This window comes from Triticum aestivum, chromosome 5B, assembly GCF_018294505.1.
Source record: "Triticum aestivum cultivar Chinese Spring chromosome 5B, IWGSC CS RefSeq v2.1, whole genome shotgun sequence".
Classification (NCBI taxonomy): domain Eukaryota; kingdom Viridiplantae; phylum Streptophyta; class Magnoliopsida; order Poales; family Poaceae; genus Triticum; species Triticum aestivum.
In genome coordinates, this window is record NC_057807.1 from 397,621,332 (window position 1) to 397,644,671 (window position 23,340).

The 23,340-nt window shown below is 47.7% G+C and overlaps 1 protein-coding gene across 1 annotated transcript; it reads right to left on the bottom strand.

Moving 5' to 3' along the window:
* Window positions 1-19,171: 19,171 nt before the first annotated feature.
* On the bottom strand, window positions 19,172-20,067 carry LOC123114808 (gamma-glutamyl peptidase 3). The gene is made up of 2 exons (XM_044536214.1): window positions 19,372-20,067; window positions 19,172-19,279 (listed from the first exon to the last, which is right to left on the bottom strand). The coding sequence occupies exons 1-2, from the start codon at window positions 20,065-20,067 to the stop codon at window positions 19,172-19,174; spliced, it is 804 nt and encodes a 267-aa protein (XP_044392149.1).
* Between the last annotated feature and the right edge of the window lie 3,273 nt (window positions 20,068-23,340).

The window sequence follows — 23,340 nt, forward strand, 5'->3', positions numbered from 1 at the left end:
ACTGTGACCATTCTTACAGCCAGCACATGGACAAGGCATAAAACCATCCGCCCGCTTGTTTGCCTCGGCAGCAAGCAGAAAAGTATGCACGCCATTAATGAACTCGGGAGAGCATCTGTCATCATACATCCATTGTCGGCTCATCTTCATTACACAACACCGAATAGACCAAATTAATACAAGTTCATACATAAAGTTCATACATAAAGTTCATATACAACACTTAATTAAATGCAACATACAAATAACTCTCTAGCTAAAGAATTTAAATGCAACAACAAATGCGATGAAGATCGCAATTAAGGTAACAATTGATCCAACAGCATAATGATACCAAGCCACACTATCAATGGCATATTTTCTAATCTTTCTAATCTTCAACCTCATTTTCTCCATCTTGATCTTGTGATCATCGACGACATCGACAACATGCAACTCCAATTCCATCTTCTCCCCCTCAATTCTTTTCAATTTTTTTTCAAATACTCGTTTTCTCTTTCAACTAAATTTAACCTCTCGACAATAGGGTCGGTTGGAATTTCTGGTTCACATACCTCCTAGATAAAAATATCTATGTCAACTTGATGGGCATAATTTGTCATAAACACGAAATGCAACAACTAGTTTTAAAAGAGAATATACCACATCCGAATCATAACAAGGACGAGGGCCGACGGGGACGGATATCAAAATGATGGCACTATGTATAACAAACAACGTACGGGTAAGATAATTATACGAGTAACTATATATCCAAATCACATAAACATCAATTTGGTAATGTAAAACATTCATGAACAAGAGCCTCACCAGAAGGTGGTGCCGGCGACGGGACGGTGCGGGCGATCGACGGTGGTTACGACGGAGATTTAGAAGGCACTAAGTAAACCACACCTACATATGCAAACTAAGTGTTATTTTTGTGCTCAAATTGCATATAAATCAAATACTAGCAAATATAATTATTCCTCCCAAATTAATCACTATACAAAGCATTGCAAGAGCTAATCTAGCAATGAGAGTTGAAAGGACAAAGTTGCTAACCTTTGTGATCATTTGAATGGATGGGGGCCTTCAAATCTTGACAAATTTTGGGCAAAATTTGTGAGGAGCTCGAGGAGAGAGGGGGAAGAACAGAGGAAGTAAGGGGAAAGGGGAAGAACAGAGTGGCTCGGGGGGACGAAGGGTTTATGTACGTCGACCTTTAGTACCGGTTCGTGCCACGAACCGGTACTAAAGGTGCTGGACGGGCCCCAGACTGACAACACCCTGCCACCACCCTCTTTAGTACCGGTTCGTGGCACGAACCGGTACTATAGGTTCGCCACGAACCGGTACTAATGAGAACAGTCGGCTAGCCGTTGGAACCGGCACTATTGGACACATTAGTGCCGGCTCAAAATCAAACCGACACTAATGTGTCTCATATTAGGTCCTTTTTCTACTAGTGTCTGTCCACCGCGACTCTATAGCGTCGGTGCATTGGGCGCTCGGATCCTTCAAGGTTGGATCATCGCGGTCCCAAGAGCCTTCAAATCTTTCCTTCCCCATCACCGGTCCGACGGAGTATGAGTCCCACCAGGACCGGTGTGCCCGCCATGGGAAGGAGAGGATAAGGGCGGCAGAGGCCCACCTTGCTGCCAACATGGCGGTGGCGGAGGCGGCTGATGTGGCAGCGCGGGCTGCCATAGAGGAGGAAGCTGTTGAGATGTAGATATATATGTGTATTTCTTGTACAACAAGCCCTCCTCCTTCCATGTATAGTTGAGGACGTAGCTACCCTTCGTACTTATATATACGTGCGTATTGCACCCGATCAATATATCGTGAGTTGCATAATCCTCTACATGGTATCAGCCTAAACCCGATTCCTGCCCTAGCCGCGTCGCCGTTGCTTCCGAAGCCGCCGCCGCTAGCCCCCCTTCGCTACTCCCGCGTCGCAGATCCTTCGCCGCCGCCGTAGCTAGCCTCGCCTCCCGATCCCTCCCGCTCGCCCCGCACTTCCACGCCGCTCGCCGTGCACTCCCTCCCGATCGCCCTGCTCTCCTCGCGATCGCTCTACCTCGCTGCTTCCAACCACCGCTAGCCACCAAAATGAAGGAAATATGCCCTAGAGGCAATAATAAAGTTATTATTTATTTCCTTATATCATGATAAATGTTTATTATTCATGCTAGAATTGTATTAACCGGAAACATAATACATGTGTGAATACATAGACAAACATAGTGTCACTAGTATGCCTCTACTTAACTAGCTCATTTATCAAAGATGGTTATGTTTCCTAACCATGGACAAAAGAATTGTCATTTGATTAACGGGATCACATCATTAGGAGAATGATGTGATTGACATGACCCATTCCGTTAGCCTAGCACTTGATCGTTTAGTATGTTGCTATTGCTTTCTTCATGACTTATACATGTTCTTGTAACTATGAGATTATGCAACTCCCATTTACCGGAGGAACACTTTGGGTGCTACCAAACGTCACAACGTAACTGGGTGATTATAAAGGAGTACTACAGGTGTCTCCGAAGGTACATGTTGAGTTGGCGTATTTCGAGATTAGGTTTTGTCACTCCGATTGTCGGAGAGGTATCTCTGGGCCCTCTCGGTAATGCACATCATTATAAGCCTTGCAAGCAATGTGACCAAATGAGTTGGTTACGGAATGATGCATTACGGAACGAGTAAAGAGACTTGCCGGTAACGAGATTGAACTAGGTATTGGATACCGACGATCAAATCTCGGGCAAGTAACATACCGATGACAAAGGGAACAACGTATGTTGTTATGCGGTTTGACCGATAAAGATCTTCGTAGAATATGTAGGAACCAATATGGGCATCCAGGTTCTGCTATTGGTTATTGACCGAGAATAGTTCTAGGTCATGTCTACATAGTTCTCGAACCCGTAGGGTCCGCACGCTTAACGTTACGATGACAGTTTTATTATGAGTTCATAAGTTTTGATGTACCGAAGGAGTTCGGAGTCCCAGATGAGATCGGGGACATGACGAGGAGTCTCGAAATGGTCGAGACGTAAAGATCGATATATTGTACGAATATATTCGGAATTCGGAAAGGTTCCGAGTGATTCGGGTATTTATCGGAGTACCGGAGAGTTACGGGAATTCGCCGGGGAGAAGTATTGGGCCTTATTGGGCCATACAGGAAAGAGAGAGGGGCTGCCTAGGGCAGGCCGCGCGCCCCCCCATGGCCTAGTCCGAATTGGACTAGGGGGAGGGGCCGCACCCCCTCCTTCCTTCCCTTCTCTCCTCCCTTTCCTTCTCTCCTACTCCTACTACATGGAAGGTCTCCTAGTTGGACTAGGAAAGGAGGGAATCCTACTCCCGGTGGGAGTAGGACTCCTCCCTGGCGCGCCCTCCTTTGGCCGGCCGCCCCCTCCCCCTTGCTCCTTTATATACGGGGGCAGGGGGGCACCCCATGAGACACAAGTTGATCTACGGATCGTTCCTTAGCCGTGTGCGGTGCCCCCCTCCACCATATTCTACCTCGGTCATATCGTCGCGGAGTTTAGGCGAAGCCCTGCGCCGGTAGAGCATCATCATCGTCACCACGCCGTCGTGCTGACGGAACTCATCCCCGAAGCTTTGCTGGATCAGAGCCCGGGGATCGTCATCGAGATGAACATGTGCTGAACTCGGAGGTGCCGTACGTTCGGTGCTTGGATCGGTCGGATCATGAAGACGTACGACTACATCAACCGCGTTGTCATAACGCTTCCGCTTACGGTCTACGAGGGTACGTGGACAAACACTCTCCCCTCTCGTTGCTATGCCATCACCATGATCTTGCGTGTGCGTAGGAATTTTTCTGAAATTACTACGTTCCCCAACAGTGGTATCCGAGCCTAGGTTCTATGCGTTGATATTATATGCACGAGTAGAACACAAGTGAGTTGTGGGCGATACAAGTCATATTGATTACCAGCATGTCATACTTTGGTTCGGCAGTATTGTGAGATGAAGCGGCCCGGACCGACATTACGCGTACGCTTACGCGAGACTGGTTTCACCGTTACGAGCACTTGTGCTTAAAGGTGGCTGGCGGGTGTCTGTCTCTCTCACTTTAGCTGAATCGAGTGTGGCTACGCCCGGTCCTTGCGAAGGTTAAAACAGCACCAACTTGATGAACTATCGTTGTGGTTTTGATGCGTAGGTAAGAACGGTTCTTGCTCAGCCCATAGCAGCCACATAAAACTTGCAACAACAAAGTAGAGGACGTCTAACTTGTTTTTGCAGGGCATGTTGTGATGTGATATGGTCAAGACGTGATGAGATATAAGTTGTTGTATGAGATGATCATGTTTTGTTGAAGTTATCGGCAACTGGCAGAAGCCCTATGGTTGTCTCTTTGTTGCATAAGATGCAAGTGCCAAATAATTGCTTTACTTTATCGCTATGCGGTAGCAATAGTTGCAAGAGCAATAGTTGGCGAGACGACCATGTAACGACACATTGATATAGATCAAGATGATGAAGATCATGGTGTCATGCCGGTAACGATAGAGATCATGACAGTACTTTGGAGATGGAGATCAAAGGTGCAAGATGATCATGGCCATATCATGTCACATATTTTGATTACATATGATGTTTATCTGTTATACATCTTATTCTGTTTTGTTTGACGGTAGCATTTTAAGATGATCTCTCACTAATTATCAAGAAGTGTTCTCCCTGAGTATGCACCGTTGCAAAAGTTCTTCGTGCTGAGACACCACGTGATGATCGGGTGTGATAGGCTCTACGTTCAAATACAACGGGTGCAAAACAGTTGCACACACGGAATACTCAGGTTAAACTTGACGAGCCTAGCATATACAGATATGGCCTCGGAACACGGAGACCGAAAGGTCGAGCGTGAATCATATAGTAGATATGATCAACATATTGATGTTCACCGTTGAAACTACTCCATCTCACGTGACGATCGGACATGGTGTAGTTGATATGGATCACGTAATCACTTAGAGGATTAGAGGGATGTCTATCTAAGTGGGAGTTCTTAAGTAATATGATTAATTAAACTTAAATTTATCATGAACTTAGTCCTGGTAGTATTTTGCAAATTATGTTGTAGATCAATAGCTTGTGTTGTTGCTTTCATATGTTTATTTTGATATGTTCCTAGAGAAAATTGTGTTGAAAAATGTTAGTAGCAATGATGCGGATTGGATCCGTGATCTGAGGTTTATCCTCATTGCTGCACAGAAGAATTATGTCCTTAATGTACCGCTAGGTGACGGGCCTATTGCAGGAGAAAATGCAGACGTTATGAACATTTGGCTAGCTCAATATGATGACTACTTGATAGTTTTGTGCACCATGCTTAACGGCTTAGAATTGGGACTTCAAAGACGTTTTGAATGTCATGGACCATATGAGATGTTCCAGGAGTTGAAGTTAATATTTCAAGCAAATACCCGAATTGAGAGATATGAAGTCTCCAACAAGTTCTATGGCTACAAGATGGAGGAGAATCGCTCAACTAGTGAGCATGTGCTCAGATTGTCTGGGTACTACAATCGCTTGAATCAAGTGGGAGTTAATCTTCCAGATAAGATAGTGATTGACAGAATTCTCTAGTCACCATCACCAAGTTAGTAGAACTTTGTGATGAACTATAGTATGCAAGGGATGACGAAAACGATTCCCGAGCTCTTCCTGATGTTGAAATCGATGAAGGTAGAAATCTAGAAAGAGCATCAGGTGTTGATGATTGACAAGACCACTAGTTTCAAGAAAAGGGCAAAGGGATAGAAAGGGAACTTCAAGTAGAATGACAAGCAAGTTGTCACTCCCACGAAGAAGCCCAAAGCTGAACCAAAGCCTGAAACTGAGTGCTTACACTGCAAAGGAAATGGTCACTGGAAACGGAAATACCCTGAATATTTGGTGGATAAGAAGGATGGCAAACTAAACAAGGGTATATTTGATATACAGATTATTGATGTGTACCTAACTAGTGTTTATAGTAACCCCTGAGTATTTGATACTTGTTCGGTTGCTAAGATTAGTAACTCAAAACAGGAGTTACAGAATAAACAGAAACTAGTTGAGGGTGAAGTGACGATGTGTGTTGGAAGTGGTTCCAAGATTGATATGATCATCATCGCACACTCCTTTCAGGATTAGTGTTGAACCTAAATAAATGTTATTTGGCGTTTGCGTTGAACATGAATATGATTTGATCATGTTTATTGCAATATGGTTATTCATTTAAAATCAGAGAATAATTGTTGTTCTGTTTAAATGAATAAACCTTTGATGGTCATACACCCAATGAAAATAGTTTGTTGGATCTTGATCGTAGTGATACACATATTCATAATATTGATGCCAAAAGATGCAGAGTTGATAATGATAGTGCAACTTATTTGTGGCACTGCCGTTTGGGTCATATCGGTGTAAAGCGCATGAAGAAACTCCATAAAGATGGATTTTCGGAATCACTTGGTTATGAATCATTTGATGCTTGCGAACCGTGCCTTTTGGGCAAGATGACTAAAACTCCGTTCTCCGGAACAATGGAACAAGCTACTGACTTATTGGAAATAATACATACCGATGTATGCGATCCAATGAGTGTTGATGCTCGTGGCAAGTATCGTTATTTTCTGACCTTCACAAAGATGATTTGAGCAGATATGGATATATCTACTTGATGAAACATAAGTCTGAAATAGTTGAGAAGTTCAAAGAATTTCAGAGTGAGGTGGAAAAATCATCGTAAGAAGAAAAATAAAGTTTCTACGATCTGATCGTGGAGACGAATATTTGAGTTATGAGTTTGGTTTTCATTTGAAACAATGTGAAATAGTTTCGCAACTCACGCCATCTGGAACACCACAATGTAATGGTGTGTCCGAACGTCGTAACCGCACTTTATTGGATATGGTGCGATCTATGATGTCTCTTATCGGTTTTACCACTATTGTTTTGGGGTTGTGCATTAGAGACAGTTGCATTCATGTTTAAAAAGGGCACCATCTAAATCCGTTGAGACGACACCGTATGAACTATGGTTTAGCAGTAAACCTAAGCTGTCATTTCTTAAAGTTTGGAATTGCGATGCTTATATGAAAAAGGTTTTCAACCTGATAAGCTCAAACCCAAATCGGAGAAGTGCGTCTTCATAGAATACCCAAAGGTAACTATTGGGTACACCTTCTATCACAGATCGGAAGGCAAGTTATTCATTGCTAAGATGAATCCTTTCTAGAGAAGAAGTTTCTCTCGAAAGAAGTGAGTAGGAGGAAAGTAGAACTTGATGAGGTAACTGTACCTTCTCCCTTATTGGAAAGTAGTGCATCACAAAAATCAGTTCCAGTGATTCCTACACCAATTAGTGAGGAAGTTAATGATGATGATCATGAAACTTCAGATCAAGTTACTACAGAACATCGTAGGTCTTCCAGAGTAAGATCCGCACCAGAGTGGTACGGTAATCATGTTCTGGAAGTCATGTTACTAGACCATGATGAACCTACGAACTATGAGGAAGCGATGATGAACCCAGATTCCACGAAATGGCTTGAGGCCATAAAATCTGAGATATGATCCATGTATGAGAACAAAGTATGGACTTTGATTGACTTTCTCGATGATCAGCAAGCCATGTTAAATAAATGGATCTTCAAGAGGAAGACGGACACTGATAGTAGTGTTACTATCTACTAAGCTCGACTTGTTGCAAAAGGTTTTCGACAAGTTCAAGGTGTTGAATACGATGAGATTTTCTCACTCGTATCGATGCTTAAGTCTGTCTGAATCATGTTAGCAATTGCCACATTTTATGAAATCTGGCAAATGGATGTCAAAACTGCATTCCTTAATGGATTTTTAAACAAGAGTTGTATATGATGCAACCAGAAGGTTTTGTCAATCCTAAAGGTGCTAACAAAATATGCAAGCTCCAGCAATCCATCTGTGGACTGGTGCAAGCATCTCAGACTTGGAATATACGCTTTGATAAGTTGATCAAAGCATATTGTTTTGTACAGACTTACGGTGAAGCCTGTATTTACAAGAAAGTGAGTGGGAGCACTACAACATTTCTGATAAGTATATGTGAATGACATATTGTTGATCGGAAATAATGTAGAATTATTCTGCAAAGCATAAAGGAGTGTCTGAAAGGAGTTCTTTAAAAGAAAGACCTCGGTAAAGCTGCTTACACATTGAGCATCAAGATCTATATAGATAGATCAAGACGCTTGATAAGATTTTTCAATGAATACATACCTTGATAAATGTTTGAAATAGTTCAAAATGGAACAGTCAAAGAAGGAGTTCTTGCCTGTGTTGCAAGGTGTGAAGTTGAGTAAGACTCAAGACACGACCATGGCAGAAAATAGAAAGAGAATGAAAAGTCATTCCCTATGCCTCAGTCATAGGTTCTATAAAGTATGCTATGAACCAGCCATATTGTATACCTTGCTCTAAGGTTGGCAAAGGAATACAATTTTGATCTAATAGTAGATCACTGGACAGCGGTCAAGAATATCCTTAGTAAGGACTAAGGAGATGTTTCTCAATTAAGGAGGTGATAAAAGAGTTCGTTGTAAAAGTTACATCAATGCAAACTTTTACACTAATCCAAATGACTCTAAGTCTCAAACTGGATACATATTGAAAGTGGGAGCAATTAAGCTAGAGTAGCTCCATGCAGAGCATTGAAGACATAGAATATTTGTGAAATACGTACGGGTCTGAATATGACAGACCCGTTGACTAAGCTTCTCTCACGAGCAAAACATGATCATACCTTAGTACTCTTTTGGGTGTTAATCACATAGCGATGTGAACTAGATTATTGACTCTAGTAAACCCTTTGGGTGTTGATCACATGATGATGTGAACTATGGGTATTAATCACATGCAGATGTGAATATTAGTGTTAAATCACATAGCGATGTGAACTAGATTATTGACTCTAGTGCAAGTGGGAGACTGAAGGAAATATGCCCTAGAGGCAATAATAAAGTTATTATTTATTTCCTTATATCATGATAAATGTTTATTATTCATGCTAGAATTGTATTAACCGGAAACATAATACATGTGTGAATACATAGACAAACATAGTGTCACTAGTATGCCTCTACTTGACTAGCTCGTTTATCAAAGATGGTTATGTTTCCTAACCATGGACACAAGAATTGTCATTTGATTAACGGGATCACATCATTAGGAGAATGATGTGATTGACATGACCCATTCCGTTAGCCTAGCACTTGATCGTTTAGTATGTTGCTATTGCTTTCTTCATGACTTATACATGTTCCTGTAACTATGAGATTATGCAACTCCCGTTTACCGGAGGTACACTTTGGGTGCTACCAAACGTCACAACGTAACTGGGTGATTATAAAGGAGTACTACAGGTGTCTCCGAAGGTACATGTTGAGTTGGCGTATTTCGAGATTAGGTTTTGTCACTCCGATTGTCGGAGAGGTATCTCTGGGCCCTCTCGGTAATGCACATCATTATAAGCCTTGCAAGCAACGTGACCAAATGAGTTGGTTACGGGATGATGCATTACGGAACGAGTAAAGAGACTTGCCGGTAATGAGATTGAACTAGGTATTGGATACCGACGATCAAATCTCGGGCAAGTAACATACCGATGACAAAGGGAACAACGTATGTTGTTATGCGGTTTGACCGATAAAGATCTTCGTAGAATATGTAGAAACCAATATGGGCATCCAGGTTCCGCTATTGGTTATTGACCGAGAATAGTTCTAGGTCATGTCTACATAGTTCTCGAACCCGTAGGGTCCGCACGCTTAACGTTACGATGACAGTTTTATTATGAGTTTATAAGTTTTGATGTACCGAAGGAGTTCGGAGTCCCGGATGAGATCGGGGACATGACGAGGAGTCTCGAAATGGTCGAGATGTAAAGATCGATATATTGGACGACTATATTCGGAGTTCGGAAAGGTTCCGAGTGATTCGGGTATTTATCGGAGTACCGAAGAGTTACGGGAATTCGCCGGGGAGAAGTATTGGGCCTTATTGGGCCATACAGGAAAGAGAGAGGGGCTGCCTAGGGCAGGCCGCGCGCCCCCCCATGTCCTAGTCCGAATTGGACTAGGGGGAGGGGCCGCACCCCCTCCTTCCTTCCCTTCTCTCCTCCCTTTCCTTCTCTCCTACTCCTACTACATGGAAGGTCTCCTAGTTGGACTAGGAAAGGAGGGAATCCTACTCCCGGTGGGAGTAGGACTCCTCCCTGGCGCGCCCTCCTTTGGCCGGCCGCCCCCTCCCCCTTGCTCCTTTATATACGGGGGCAGGGGGGCACCCCATGAGACACAAGTTGATCTACGGATCGTTCCTTAGCCGTGTGCGGTGCCCCCCTCCACCATATTCCACCTCGTCATATCGTCGCGGAGTTTAGGCGAAGCCCTGCGCCGGTAGAGCATCATCATCGTCACCACACCGTTGTGCTGACGGAACTCATCCCCGAAGCTTTGCTGGATCGGAGCCCGGGGATCGTCATCGAGCTGAACGTGTGCTGAACTCGGAGGTGCTGTACGTTCGGTGCTTGGATCGGTCGGATCGTGAAGACGTACGACTACATCAACCGCGTTGTCATAACGCTTCCGCTTACGGTCTACGAGGGTACGTGGACAAACACTCTCCCCTCTCGTTGCTATGCCATCACCATGATCTTGCGTGTGCGTAGGAATTTTTTTGAAATTACTACGTTCCCCAACACAAAACCTTAACCCTACCCAGCCAAAACCGAACCAGCAGCCATATCTGCCGGTTCTGATCTCTCCCACCGCAGCGCCGCCTCCACTCCTCCAGCTGTCCGTCCGCCAAACCCCTTCGACTCCTCCGCCGGCTCCTCTGCTGCCACCTTGCCCGACCCTGCCTACATCCGCGACGTTCCCATCGAACGTCGCGTTCCGGTCATCCTCTCCCACAAAGAGGCGAACTTTTATGCCTGGAAAACATACTTCAATCTCCTCTTCCGTGAGTATAACCCGCAGGATCACATCGACGGCACTGCCAACCTCTTCGTCCTGAACCGCGACGCCGGCTGGCTGGCGATCGACGCCACCATCATCAGGTGGCTCTTCCTCACCGTGTCCAAGGACATCTTCCACACCGTCGTTCGCGACAAGGACGATGCATGCACGGTGTGGAACAAGATCGTTGGCCTCTTCACCGACAACAAGCTCCAACGGATCGTCTTTCTGCAGCAGGAGTTTTTCGGGTGTCACCAAAACGACTCCTCCGTTGACGACTACTGCATGCGCCTCAAGACCCTCTCCGACGAGCTCAATGACATCGGCTTCAAGGTGGGCGACGAGCTGCTCCTCTCCACTCTCACCGCCGGCCTCAATGAGGATCTCGGCAACGCTGCCTCCAACCTCACCCTCATGGCGAACCCTACCTACGAGCGGGCGGTGGCGTATCTCCGTCTCGAGGAACGCCGGTTGAAGCATCTTCGCTCCCGTGCCGTTCATACCGCCTTCGCCGCCGGCTTCTCACGCGGCGGCCCTGCACCCGCGGGTGCACCCCCCGGCTTTCTAGCGCCGTTCCCGGTGCCCCGGACTGCGGCCCCTCCTGCGCCGCACGGCGCCTACGGCGCCTCGTACCAGCCGCGTCCTCCGGCTCCTGCGGCTCCTACGACTCTTCCTCAACAACCGCCGCAGCAGCAGCAGCCGCGCCAGCGGCGCCGCGGTCGTGGCAAAGGCCAGCAACAGCAACAGCAGCCACGTGCCGGGCCTACCCAGCAGCAGCCGACGCCGCCGTGGGGGGGAGGCCACAACCCCTAGACAGGGTTTGTGCATGCCTACACCATGCCCGTGCCCCGACCCCCCGCTCCGAGTCTCCTCGGGCCCGGCCCTTCCAGTCATCAGGCCTTCTTCGCCGGTCAGCAACCCGGTCCGGTCGCCCCACAACCCTACTACTCTCCCGCTTCGGTTGGCTATGGCGGGCCAAACCCTAGCGCTGGAGTGACCGGCTACTCGGGCTATCCCACGCCGGTCTCTTATGATCCGGCCCTGCTTGCTGCTCTTCATCAACAGCCTCTGACCGGGGCTTATTCTGGTGGTGGTGACTGGTTTATGGACACCGGTGCATCTTCGCATATGGCCGCTTATCCGGGTAATCTGTCTTCCGCGTCTCCCATACACACTTCCTCTCGTATCATTGTCGGTAATGGTGCTGGTCTTCTTATCACTCACATTGGTTCCACTAGTTTTCCCTCGAACTCTCGACCACTTTATCTCAATAACGTTCTTGTGTCTCCTGAACTTATTCAGAATTTAGTCTGTGTTCGTAAACTTTCTCGTGTGATAACTCTGTAACTGTGGAATTTGACGAAGTTGGTTTTTTTGTTAAGGATGCCCTCACCCGGATGGTTCTTCACCGCTGTGACAGCCCCGGCGACACATACTCCGTCCAGCCTCCATCATCCACACATGCTGGGCCAGTTGCTCTTTCTGCCGGCGTCGATCTTTGGCACGCCCGTCTTGGTCATCCTAGCTCCACCGCTCTTCGTCAAATTATTAGGGATTTTTCTTTTACATGTAATAAAACGGATGCGCACTCTTGTCACGCATGCCGTCTGGGCAAACATGTTCGCCTTCCCTTTAGTTCTTCATCCACAGTTGCATCGTTACCTTTTGAATTAATCCACAGTGATGTCTGGACCTCTCCCGTTGCTAGTAATACCGGTTTTTCATACTATCTTGTTATCTTGGATGACTACTCTCATTTTTTGTGGACCTTTCCATTGCGTAAGAAGTCTGAAGTTGCTGCCACTCTTACCTCCTTCTACTCTTATGTATCTACGCAATTCGGTCGTCCCATTCTCGCTTTGCAAACTTATAACGGGAAAGAATTTGACAACACCACCATCCGCAATCTTCTCTCCGCACATGGCACTATTTTCCGGCTTACATGTCCTTACACCTCACAACAGAACGGTCGGGCTGAACGCATTCTTCGCACTCTTAACAATTGCGTCCATACCCTCCTCTTTCATGCATACATGCCACCTCGCTTCTGGCCCGACGCTCTCGCTACCGCCACCCTCCTTATTAATCTTCGTCCATGTCGCACCCGCTGGAACTTTACGCCACACCAACTTCTCTTTGGGTCCCCTCCTTCATATGATGGTCTTCGTATTTTCGGTTGTCTTTGTTACCCTAGTATAGCCACCACTTCTCCTCATAAACTTGCTCCTCGTTCCGTTCCCTATGTCTTCCTTGGTTACCCGGCTAACACAAAGGGCTATAGATGCTATGATCCGGTTTCCCACCGTGTCATCACATCTCGGCATGTTTATTTCGACGAGTTTTGTTTTCCGTTTAAACAGGAACAACAGGTGACATCCTCCTCGGCGCCCGACCCTTCTCTGGCCGACCCTGTCCGCCCTGGCTCCTTGCCACGGCGTGGGGCGCCTCCCGGTCGCGCGGCACTCCGGCTTCTGCCCGCTGCTTCGCCGGGCTTGCCGGCCTCCGAGCCGGCCTCGTCGGCCTCTTCACCACCGGGTTCTGCGCCGGCCTCCCCGGCCTCGCCGGCCTCTTCACCACCGGGTTCTGCACCGGCCTTGCCGGTCCATGCGCCAGTCTCGCCGGCCTCGCTGGCGTCTACGCCGGCTCCCTCGCCGGCCTCACCGGTCCCTGCATCGGCGTCATCGCTGGCCTCTTCGCCGGGCATGTCGCCGGCTACTTCACAGCCGGCCCCGTCCCCGGCTCCTCCGTCACCAGCCGTTCCACCGCTGGTTGCTGCTGTGGTGCCCCCACCTGCCGGCCCAGTTACTCGGTCGCGCATGGGTGTCCATCGGCCGAGCACTCGCTACCCTCCGGATGAGTACACATATGTGGCTTCGATGTCTTCCTCGTCACCATCACCCCTGCCGACCTCCGCCCGTTCCGTGCTTCGCGACCCCATATGGTTCGCCGCGATGAAGGAGGAATTTGACGCTTTGCAACGCAATCACACTTGGCAGCTTGTTCCCCGTCCTCCTCGGGCCAACATCATTACCGGGAAGTGGGTGTTCAAGCACAAGTTTCATCCGGATGGTACTCTTGACCGACACAAGGCTCGTTGGGTCGTTCGGGGTTTTCGTCAACGAGCGGGTGTTGACTTCACCGACACTTTCGCTCCTGTTGTCAAGCCCGGCACGATTCAGACTGTTCTTCAGCTGGTGGTTTCTCGCTCCTGGCCTGTGCACCAGATGGATGTCTCGAATGCCTTTCTTCATGGTCATCTTGAGGAACAGGTGTTCTGTCAGCAGCCGACTGGGTTCGTCGATGAGTCTTCTCCAGACATGTGTGTTTGCTCTCTCGGTCCTTGTATGGGCTCAAGCAAGGTCCTCGCGCGTGGTACCAGCGCATCGCAGCGTTTCTTACTCAGCTTGGCTTCCGCTCCACTCGCTCCGATGCTTCATTATTTGTCTACCACCAGGGTGATGCTACTGCTTTCCTGCTGCTCTATGTCGACGACATCATCTTGACAGCATGCTCGACTGCCCTTCTTCGACAGCTCATTGATCGTCTTCGTGCTGAGTTTGCCATTAAGGACTTAGGTCCTCTGCACTATTTCCTCGGGATCGAGGTCATTCGTCGAGCAGATGGCTTCTTTCTTCATCAGCGGAAGTATGCTCACGAGCTTCTGGACCGTGCCGGGATGCTTAACTGTAAACCGGCTACCACACCTGTCGATACGAAGGCCAAGCTTTCTGCCACAGATGGTTCTCCTGCTTCAGATGCTCCGTTCTACAGGTCGATTGTTGGTGCTCTTCAGTACCTCACTCTTACTCGTCCGGAGCTCCAGTATGCTGTACAGCAGGTGTGTCTCCATATGCATGCTCCTCGTGATGCTCACTGGACCGCGGTCAAGCGCGTTTTGCGCTATATCCATGGCACCTTGGACCTTGGATTGTCACTTCAGGCTTCATGCTCTCTGGATATGACGGCTTATTCTGACGCTAATTGGGCCGGCTGCCCTGACACGCGCTGCTCGACCTCTGGTTATTGCGTCTACCTTGGACCATCACTCATCTCATGGTCGTCCAAGCGGCAGCCCGTTGTTTCCCGCTCCAGTGCAGAAGCGGAGTACCGCGTCGTTGCCAACGTCGTCGTCGAGTGCTCCTGGCTTCGTCAGCTTCTACATGAGCTCTTGTCTCCGGTTGACAAGGCCACCATTGTCTACTGTGACAATGTTTCTGCGGTCTACCTCTCCGCCAACCCAGTCCATCATCGACGCACCAAGCACATTGAGATTGATATCCATTTTGTTCGGGAACAGGTAGCTCTTGGTCATATACGTGTGCTTCATGTCCCTACGTCCCAACAATTTGCTGACATCATGACAAAGGGCCTGTCTACTGCGTCTTTCGAGGAGTTCCGATCCAGTCTTTGCGTCGACCATGGTGCCGCTTCGACTGCAGGGGGTGTTGAGATGTAGCTATATATGTGTATTTCTTGTACAACAAGCCCTCCTCCTTCCATGTATAGTTGAGGACGTGGCTACCCTTTGTACTTATATATACGTGCGTATTGCGCCCGATCAATATATCGTGAGTTGCATAATCCTCTACAGAAGCCATCCGTGCCCGCGTTGTAAAGATGCGAGAGGAACACGTGCACCCTCACCCGAGAGAAGAATCGGGCGGTCTGTGCAATTGTCGGACTGCCACCCAAGGAGGAGAACGACAGGTCGAACAGCTCTGACGACGAGTAGATCTGGCTCGATCCCTACAGCGTCTTCAACCGGTACTTCCGGGACAAGGACGACAAGGGCACCGGGAAGGGCAAGGGCAGCGGTGGATGATCTTCTCCACCATAGCCAAACATGCCAAATTTGGTAGTCCGATGGCATGTTAGTGATGTAGTAGCCAGACAATGTGTGTAATGCATCATTACGTAGTTGCATGAGTTTGTATGGATTTGAGGTATGTTAATTAAGGTGTAGGGTTGTGAGAAGAAAAATTTGAGGCTTGACCGATCAGTGTCCGCGGACACATCCGAACGTGTTTGCGGGTGTTTAAGAGGTTGTATTTGCCAAGTCCCGCTGTAGATGATCTTGAAAAGCATTATACATGTTTCCATGGGACTGTTTTGGAGGTACAAATATTTCAATGAATAGTCGCTAGCTGCAACAAGTGTCTAGTAAAACGGTAGTGTTGTGCTGAAGACGTTAAGTCTGTTCCTCTTTCTACTCGTATGTCCTTGAAGTACCTTGTTATTCTCTTCTTAGAACCTTTTTTATAGAAGTGGGTCTAGAAACCGTTAAATCTGTTCCTCTTTCTACTCGCCTCTCCTTGAAGTACCATGTTAGGGCATGTATAATGGTTCTATCTTAAAAATGCCACGTAGGATAAATGATGAGGTGGAGGGGAGAGAAATCATTAGAAAAGGCTTGTCTTCCCTTATTTAAGAGAAGACAAGAGATGATCTTTTAGCACAATATGTCTCATCACATTTTTAGAAATAATTAATTATTAAAAATAAAGCTAAGAGATGATCCATTATAGACATGTTTTTTTGTCATCTCTAAATTACATGCAAGACTTAAGATAAGACTATCTTATCAACCATTGTACATGCCCTTATTCTCTTCTTAGAACCTTTTTTTAGGGACGACAATGACGGAACAAGAAGAGTAGGAGGAGAAAACAAACAAAAAAGTACCCTGCAGCCTCGACAACCAGCCGCCGCCGCCTCTCCAAAAAAGCCTAGGGTTCCTCCTCCTTCCTTTGCCGCCGCCAGTCCGCATCTTCTCCAGTGGCCCTAGGGCGTTAAAGGCGGGTGCATCCCGACCATTGCCAGCGAGAGGGATCCGTTTTTAGATGTTTTTTTGAGTTTTGTTAGGATTTTTGTCCTGCTTAGAAAGATTAGATAGTTACAATAGACCCAAAGTGGTTGGACCCTTTCTCGGACCCTGCGCAAGCGGGAGCTACATGCACCGGGCTGCCCCCTTAGGAAGATGAGACAGTGGTGGCTTCCTGAAGATGGAACAAGGTTCTCCATGTGTATCCCCCATCCTGGTGGTGCATCTAGCATTGTCGGACAACATGTGAAGGTGTGTCTCCGGCGGATCTCACGGATTCAGTCGGTGATAGTGTTTCGTGGATCTATCCGGATACGGTCTTTGTTCGTTTATATTTGTGTGTCTTCAAGCTGAATCCTTTCGATTTACACATTTCTTCATCAGCGGCGATTAATGTTCTGGTGTGGCGGTCCTTTGGGATCGTAGCACGACAATGTCCCGACTGTCTACTACAACAAGTTTTGCATGGTTGCAGTGTGGGAGGGTGATGTCGGCGGCGCGCCTTCATCACGCTTCAGTGCTTGTAGTCGTCACCAGATGGTCTAGGGATATGAAAGTATTTATATTATTTTTGGTTTTCATTATACTACCATGATTAAAAATGAATAGATCAGAAGTTTTTTCACAAAAAAAACAAGAATGAGAGATGTATTTCTAAAGCTTAACCGGCACATATTAGTCGATGTTGTATGTTTGACATCTACTATATCTAAATAGCTAGTCCTCATTAACCTATTTCTCTCAACATGCAAGCATGCCACCTCATCACACAACATGAAAGGAAAAAGGGCCACTTCCACTAATCTATTTCTTTCAACATGCAAGCATGCCACAACATCATGCAACATGTATGAGGAAATACTCACCCCAACATGCAAACATACATGATAATTTTTACTTCATTATGTTATTATATTTAATAAATACTTTACAACTGAACAATAATCAAACACAATAACTAATATGTATTACCAGTTTTAGCTCTTTCTCTCAACATGCAAGCATGTCACCTCATCACACAACATGAAAAGAAAAAGGGCCACTTCCACTAACCTATTTCTTTCAACATGCAAGCATGCCACAACATCATGTAACATGTATGAGGAAATACTCACCCCAACATGCAAACATACATGATAATTTTATTTTATTATGTTATTTATATTTAATAAATACTTTACAATTGTACAATAATCAAACACAATAACTAATATGTATTACCAGTTTTAGCTCTTATATTATTACTCAAAATATTTTTATTTCATGTGTTGAACCTCACTGAAAAATGTTACAAAAACAATCCCGCAACAATGTGCGGGGAATCAACTAGTTCCGTGGACGTTCGTGTTCGCACAAGTTTTGCATGATATTTGTGAATGTTTTGATAACAATTTTAGTTGGTCGGGGGTGGCAGTTTTTTCAGAACAACATGACATTTTTTGAACTATCATGTTGTTTTGCAGAGGGGGCGCACTACACGTCAGCCGACAGATCTTTCTAACAGATCCGCCGCCTCGATAACTGTCAAGATGTATAGCTATCCAGGGTCCAACGGCAATTTTCATCATTGCAACAAGGGTAGTGTTACAGAATACTTTGCAACGAAGTTTATGTTGCAGAAATCTTTTGCGACATAGGTGATGCTGAAGTTTTTTTTTTTTGCTTCACTATTTTTGTAATATGGGTGTTGTTGCGGGGAAAACTTTTGCAACACAGACAATATTGCAAAAAATATTGTATTTTTTTCCGTCTTCATTTTATGCAACATGGATGTTGTTGCGGAAGGCAATTGCAACACGCATGGTGTTGCAGAACGAGAGACGCAATTTACACGCGGTGAATTACTCGTGTGCGATCCGCCGGCTGAAGGCAAGTGTTTCCCTTTGAAAAAACTGTCGCCCCAATACAACTAAAACTACCAAGAAAAACGTTTGAAATGCCATACTCAAGCTTTTTCATAAATTTATATGCCGGGGCCAAGCCGGATTCCCGAAAGAAGAACCAAAAGTCAGCTTACGGTCTGTTTGTCCTTTTTTTTTTGAGGGAACGGTCTGTTTGTCCTTTTTTTTTTTTGAGGGAACGGTCTGCTTGTCCTTGAATCTTTCTGTCCCTCCCTCATAACTATACAACATATTTATTTTCTCTCTCTCTCAAAAAAGAAATGTACAACATTTTGTCAAAAAGATAGATGTAGTATATAACAACAACAATCTGTATGAGTCTGCGCATAATCTGACGACCAAGCTTTGTCCAATCCAATACTGCAGATAATCATCTGGCATTAACACCACGCCGCTAGAGCCAATAGATGGTTTATTTATGATCATATATGTGCACCATGCTAGTACAATTCTTCAGCCCTGAGGAAACTTTTGCAGAGGTTGAGCCAGAACTCCATGTCAGGGCTAGTAGCCTTTAGCTGCCTCTTCACGTCCTCAGCGAACGACACCTGCAACGTGCAAACTGGCAAATCAGATCCTATGATCCTATCACGGAAGAACGATGGCATCATGCACCACATAGCTAGAGGGAAGCACTCACGGTGATGGCTTGGCCGGTGCAGAGGCGGTCGACGAGGCTGAGGAGTATGTCGCCGGTGTACTCCGGGTGGCCCTGGATTCCCAGCACGTGATCGCCGACACAGAACATCTCCACGCCGGTCTTGTCTGATGACGCCAGCACGTCGGCGCCAAGCGGCGCCTCCCAGACCTCGTCCTGGTGGCACTCGGTGATCTTGGCGCACTGGGGCAGGTCCCGCAGCGCGTCAAGGAACCTCCACGGCGGCAGCGTGGCCGCAATGACCACCTCCCGGATACCGATGTCCCACCCGCCTCTCCTGGCCTTCCCTACGCGGCCGCCGAGAGCGCGGCATACCACCTGGTGGCCGAAGCAGATGCCGAGGACGCGCTTCCGGGCGGAGACGGCCTCCCGGACGAGGAGGCACAGCCTTAGTATCCACAGGTCGTCGGCGTACGCGTCATAAGGGCTGCCGCTGATGACGAAGCCGTCGTATCGTTGGACGTCGTCCAGGTCGGGGAGCTCCCCGTCCACCGCCCGGAACATGTCCCACGTCTCGCAGACGTCGCCGTCTTCGCCACCGCCGCCGCCGAAGGCGCTCACAAAGACGTTGAAGTAGCCTCCGTAGACCTTGAGCACGTACTCTGAGTCCCGTGCGGCTAGAAGCAGCGCGTACCTCCTGCTCCTCTGTGGCTGATCATCAGCTGCCACAATCTTCATGGTGGACAACCGGATCAGTTCTTGCAGCGGGAAGAAAAAGGGCACCAGACCAAGCTGAGCTGAGCTTATGGCGCTTTGCAAATGAGTAGGATTGGCTGTAGACTGTAGTGTGTTATCAGCTGGAGACGATCGCTGGCATTTATAGAGGCCGGTCGGAAGCTGGGGAGAATGGGAGTACGTAAACACGAGGAGTGAATCAATGACGACAACAAGCACGCTTTGGGGGAGACCCGATTCCTTTTCGGATGGACGACCATGCATGGTTGAAATTCTTTGTCTGACACGAACAACACAACATCCATTGGCAGCCTAGAAGAGCCGACATTTTCTCTGGTCGATCATGCATGCGACCAACTTTGCAGCACGTACGAAATGATTTGATCGGTACGGCAAGCTTTTTACCGGGCCGGACGGGTCGTCTTGGTCGCCATATTAGTCAGCAGCCCTCTGATGATGGTCTTGTGGAGGAGACTTTGTCAACTCAAAGAGCCGTTCAAGATCTGTGTGCACTCTTTTTTTTTTGGCTCTGCACGTACGTGAAAGAAATCGTCGGCTTTCTCATTTGTTTGGGAAGTAATAATTAGCAGCCTGAGACCAATGGAGATCAAGACCATCACACGAAGAACAAAGAACATCAATCGACATAAATTTGAAACTGCTCCTTGAAGAGTTCTCCATTTATCTTATATTGGCGCACACGTAAGACCTTCTACAGCCACAACGAACAAATCTTGTCCCTCAGACGTCCGGGGACGTGCCTGATCAGTGTCAAAGCGTGTTCGTTTTGAGCCCTTATTTGTCCGTCCATGCAAGTATACTCCACCTTTTCTTACTTATATTTATATGTCCGGTCACTTGCATGTGATTGGTGGAGATGAAGAGAGAGAAAGAAAATAAAGAATAAAGAAAGAGAAAAAGTGGCCCATGGTGCACGGTGTTGTGTCCGGCCGCGTTCGCGAGACCTCATAGCCACCCTACATTTAGTCTCAATACGAGGGTTTATGGACAACCCGGACATACAAGGAAGATATGTAGAATCCGATTGGGTCACCTTTTCCCTTTTCTCACCTGTTCGGTCACTGTCCAGGCTTGTTCGCGGACGTTGAAGAGGATTTGAGGATGCCGAGTGTAGATGCTCTAAGAACATCTTTAGCAGATCCCGTATAACTTAGACGAAGTGCGTTTGTGGGACGGCCCAGAAAAATGGCCCGCGTGGATCCTGCAAACGAGGCCTGGCGTTTTTTACAGGCGGCCCGTACACCGACCGTGTTTCCGGTATATATGCGGGCCCGGGGGGATTTTAGGGTTTCCATCATGCATGCCCCACATCCCTCTCCGCTCCAAACTCCCCTCCTCCGGCGAGAAATATCCTCCCCTTCCGCAACGATTTCCGGCGCCTCCGGCCACCGGATCTTGCCAGCGATGGCGACGCAGGTGCAGCGCGTGGCGGCTGTGGGGGTTTCGGTCGGAGCGACAGGCTCGGGTGCAGCGGGGGTTTCGTCGGGCGAGGCGGGTTCGCCGACCGCAAGCGTCGCAACGACGACGAGGCCGACAGCTCCTCCCTCTGCCCTCCCGTGACGGATGTGCAAAGGGTGGCGGCGTGCATCCACGGCACCAAGTCCCGCAACGTGGGGTCGCGGGCATGGGCGAGTTTTCGGCGCCTTAGGAGGATCTTCGACCCGGCCCTCCGGCGACTCTGGGCGGCCGAGACCGCGTGGTGGCAGGCGAGGGAGGTCGCCGCGGACGGCGATGTAGCTGCGGCCGCGCGCCCGAAGGATCTCCAAGAGGAGTACCAACTCCAGCAAATGTTCTCTAGCACCCTGATCTACCACACCCTACATGGCAACGAGCCATCGCCACACGAGGACGCCTTCGGCGACGAGGGCGACTCCGGCTCCGGTGCAGACGCGTAGAACAAGTATGAATTAGGAGAACCCCACATAGTATGAACTACTTTAATTTCCGTTTGAACTATGTTTAATTAAGCTTGTATGAACTATGTGTGGTACTCCGATGATGTAAATTATGGCGCGACTACTAGTTTTTTAAATCGTGTTGAGTGCTAGTGATGTATGTGGGATTTGTTCTGTCTCAGCGCATGTCGTCCCATAAATTCCGTTTGCGGGAGCCCGCAAATGATTTTTGCAGCTCGGTCGGTTGCGGGATTTGCTAGAAATGCTCTAAGCGCTTCATATTATCTTATCAAGTGCATAGAAGTTCTTCATATTATCAAGTGGGTGCAAGGCCATCATATTGCATTTTCTAGCACATGCAAGCCTCCACACTTCATTTTAATCCATATACAGTTCCTCCATGTCATCAAATACATGTAAGCCCTCCACGTCATCATTTTCTTTTATCTTTTTAGCGACAATTACTTTGACCGAGGTAGAAGTTCATGAGGAAGTATAACGTGCATCCATTCTCATTTACTACTAGGTTTGCTATCTTTCTAATATATTCGTTTTATTTACAAGAATGTATCTCTATAATTTTTTAGAGCAGCAACACATGTGGTATAACTAGTAAAATAAACTTGCACAAAATTCAGTAGTGCATTTGTAACTGTTCTTTTCTTCCACTCCTTTACTCCTACATGGCTATATGGTTGTTTCGTCAGAAACTTTGTGTGTTCGGTCCATAGTCTTAGAGCAACTCTAGCAGACCCCGCAAAAGGCCCCGACCCGCAAAATTCCGGTGAGTATACGGGCTCAGCCTGATTTTTTTGCCAGAACACAGCCCGTATACTCGCTCGGCCCGCATAAATTGTTACCGCGGCCCGCAAACTGACCGCCCCGACCACTATTTCTACGGGTTCACGACGTGTTTGCGGGTCGAAATCCTATCCCCCCGCCGCCGCCTCCTCGTGCAATCCCTCACTCCCCACCACACATTTCTCGTCGCCGGCGAGCCCCTTCCGCCTCGATCTGCCATGTGGGGCTGCATGTGGAGCTCCGGACACGGCTCCGGGAGCAGATCCGTCGGCGGCGGCGACCCCGAGCACAAGCAGTGTGTCCGGTCGGATGAGGCGAGGAAGCGTGGGGCGAAGAAGTAGACCAATCGCAGCCTCTCGCCGCCGCTGTGCTTCCTCGTCCGGGAGACGGAGGAATAAGACCGTTGGCACGGCCATACGCCGTCCTCGGCCGTGGGCTCGTCCTCGGTGGCGAGATCTTCTTCCTACGCCGGGAGCTCCTCATTCGGCGCAGGCCTTCTCCCCGTGAAGAGGGAGTTGTCGGAGGAGCCAGAGGAGCCGGAGGAGGTCGCCGTGAAGCT

Excerpts from the sequence above, each read along its gene's own strand:
- LOC123114808 (XM_044536214.1), bottom strand. The coding sequence starts at position 20,067 with ATGAAGATTGTGGCAGCTGATGATCAGCCACAGAGGAGCAGGAGGTAC. Across the intron at positions 19,280-19,371 it reads GCACCGGCCAAGCCATCACC|GTGTCGTTCGCTGAGGACGT; the intron begins GTGAGTGCTTCC and ends TGCACGTTGCAG.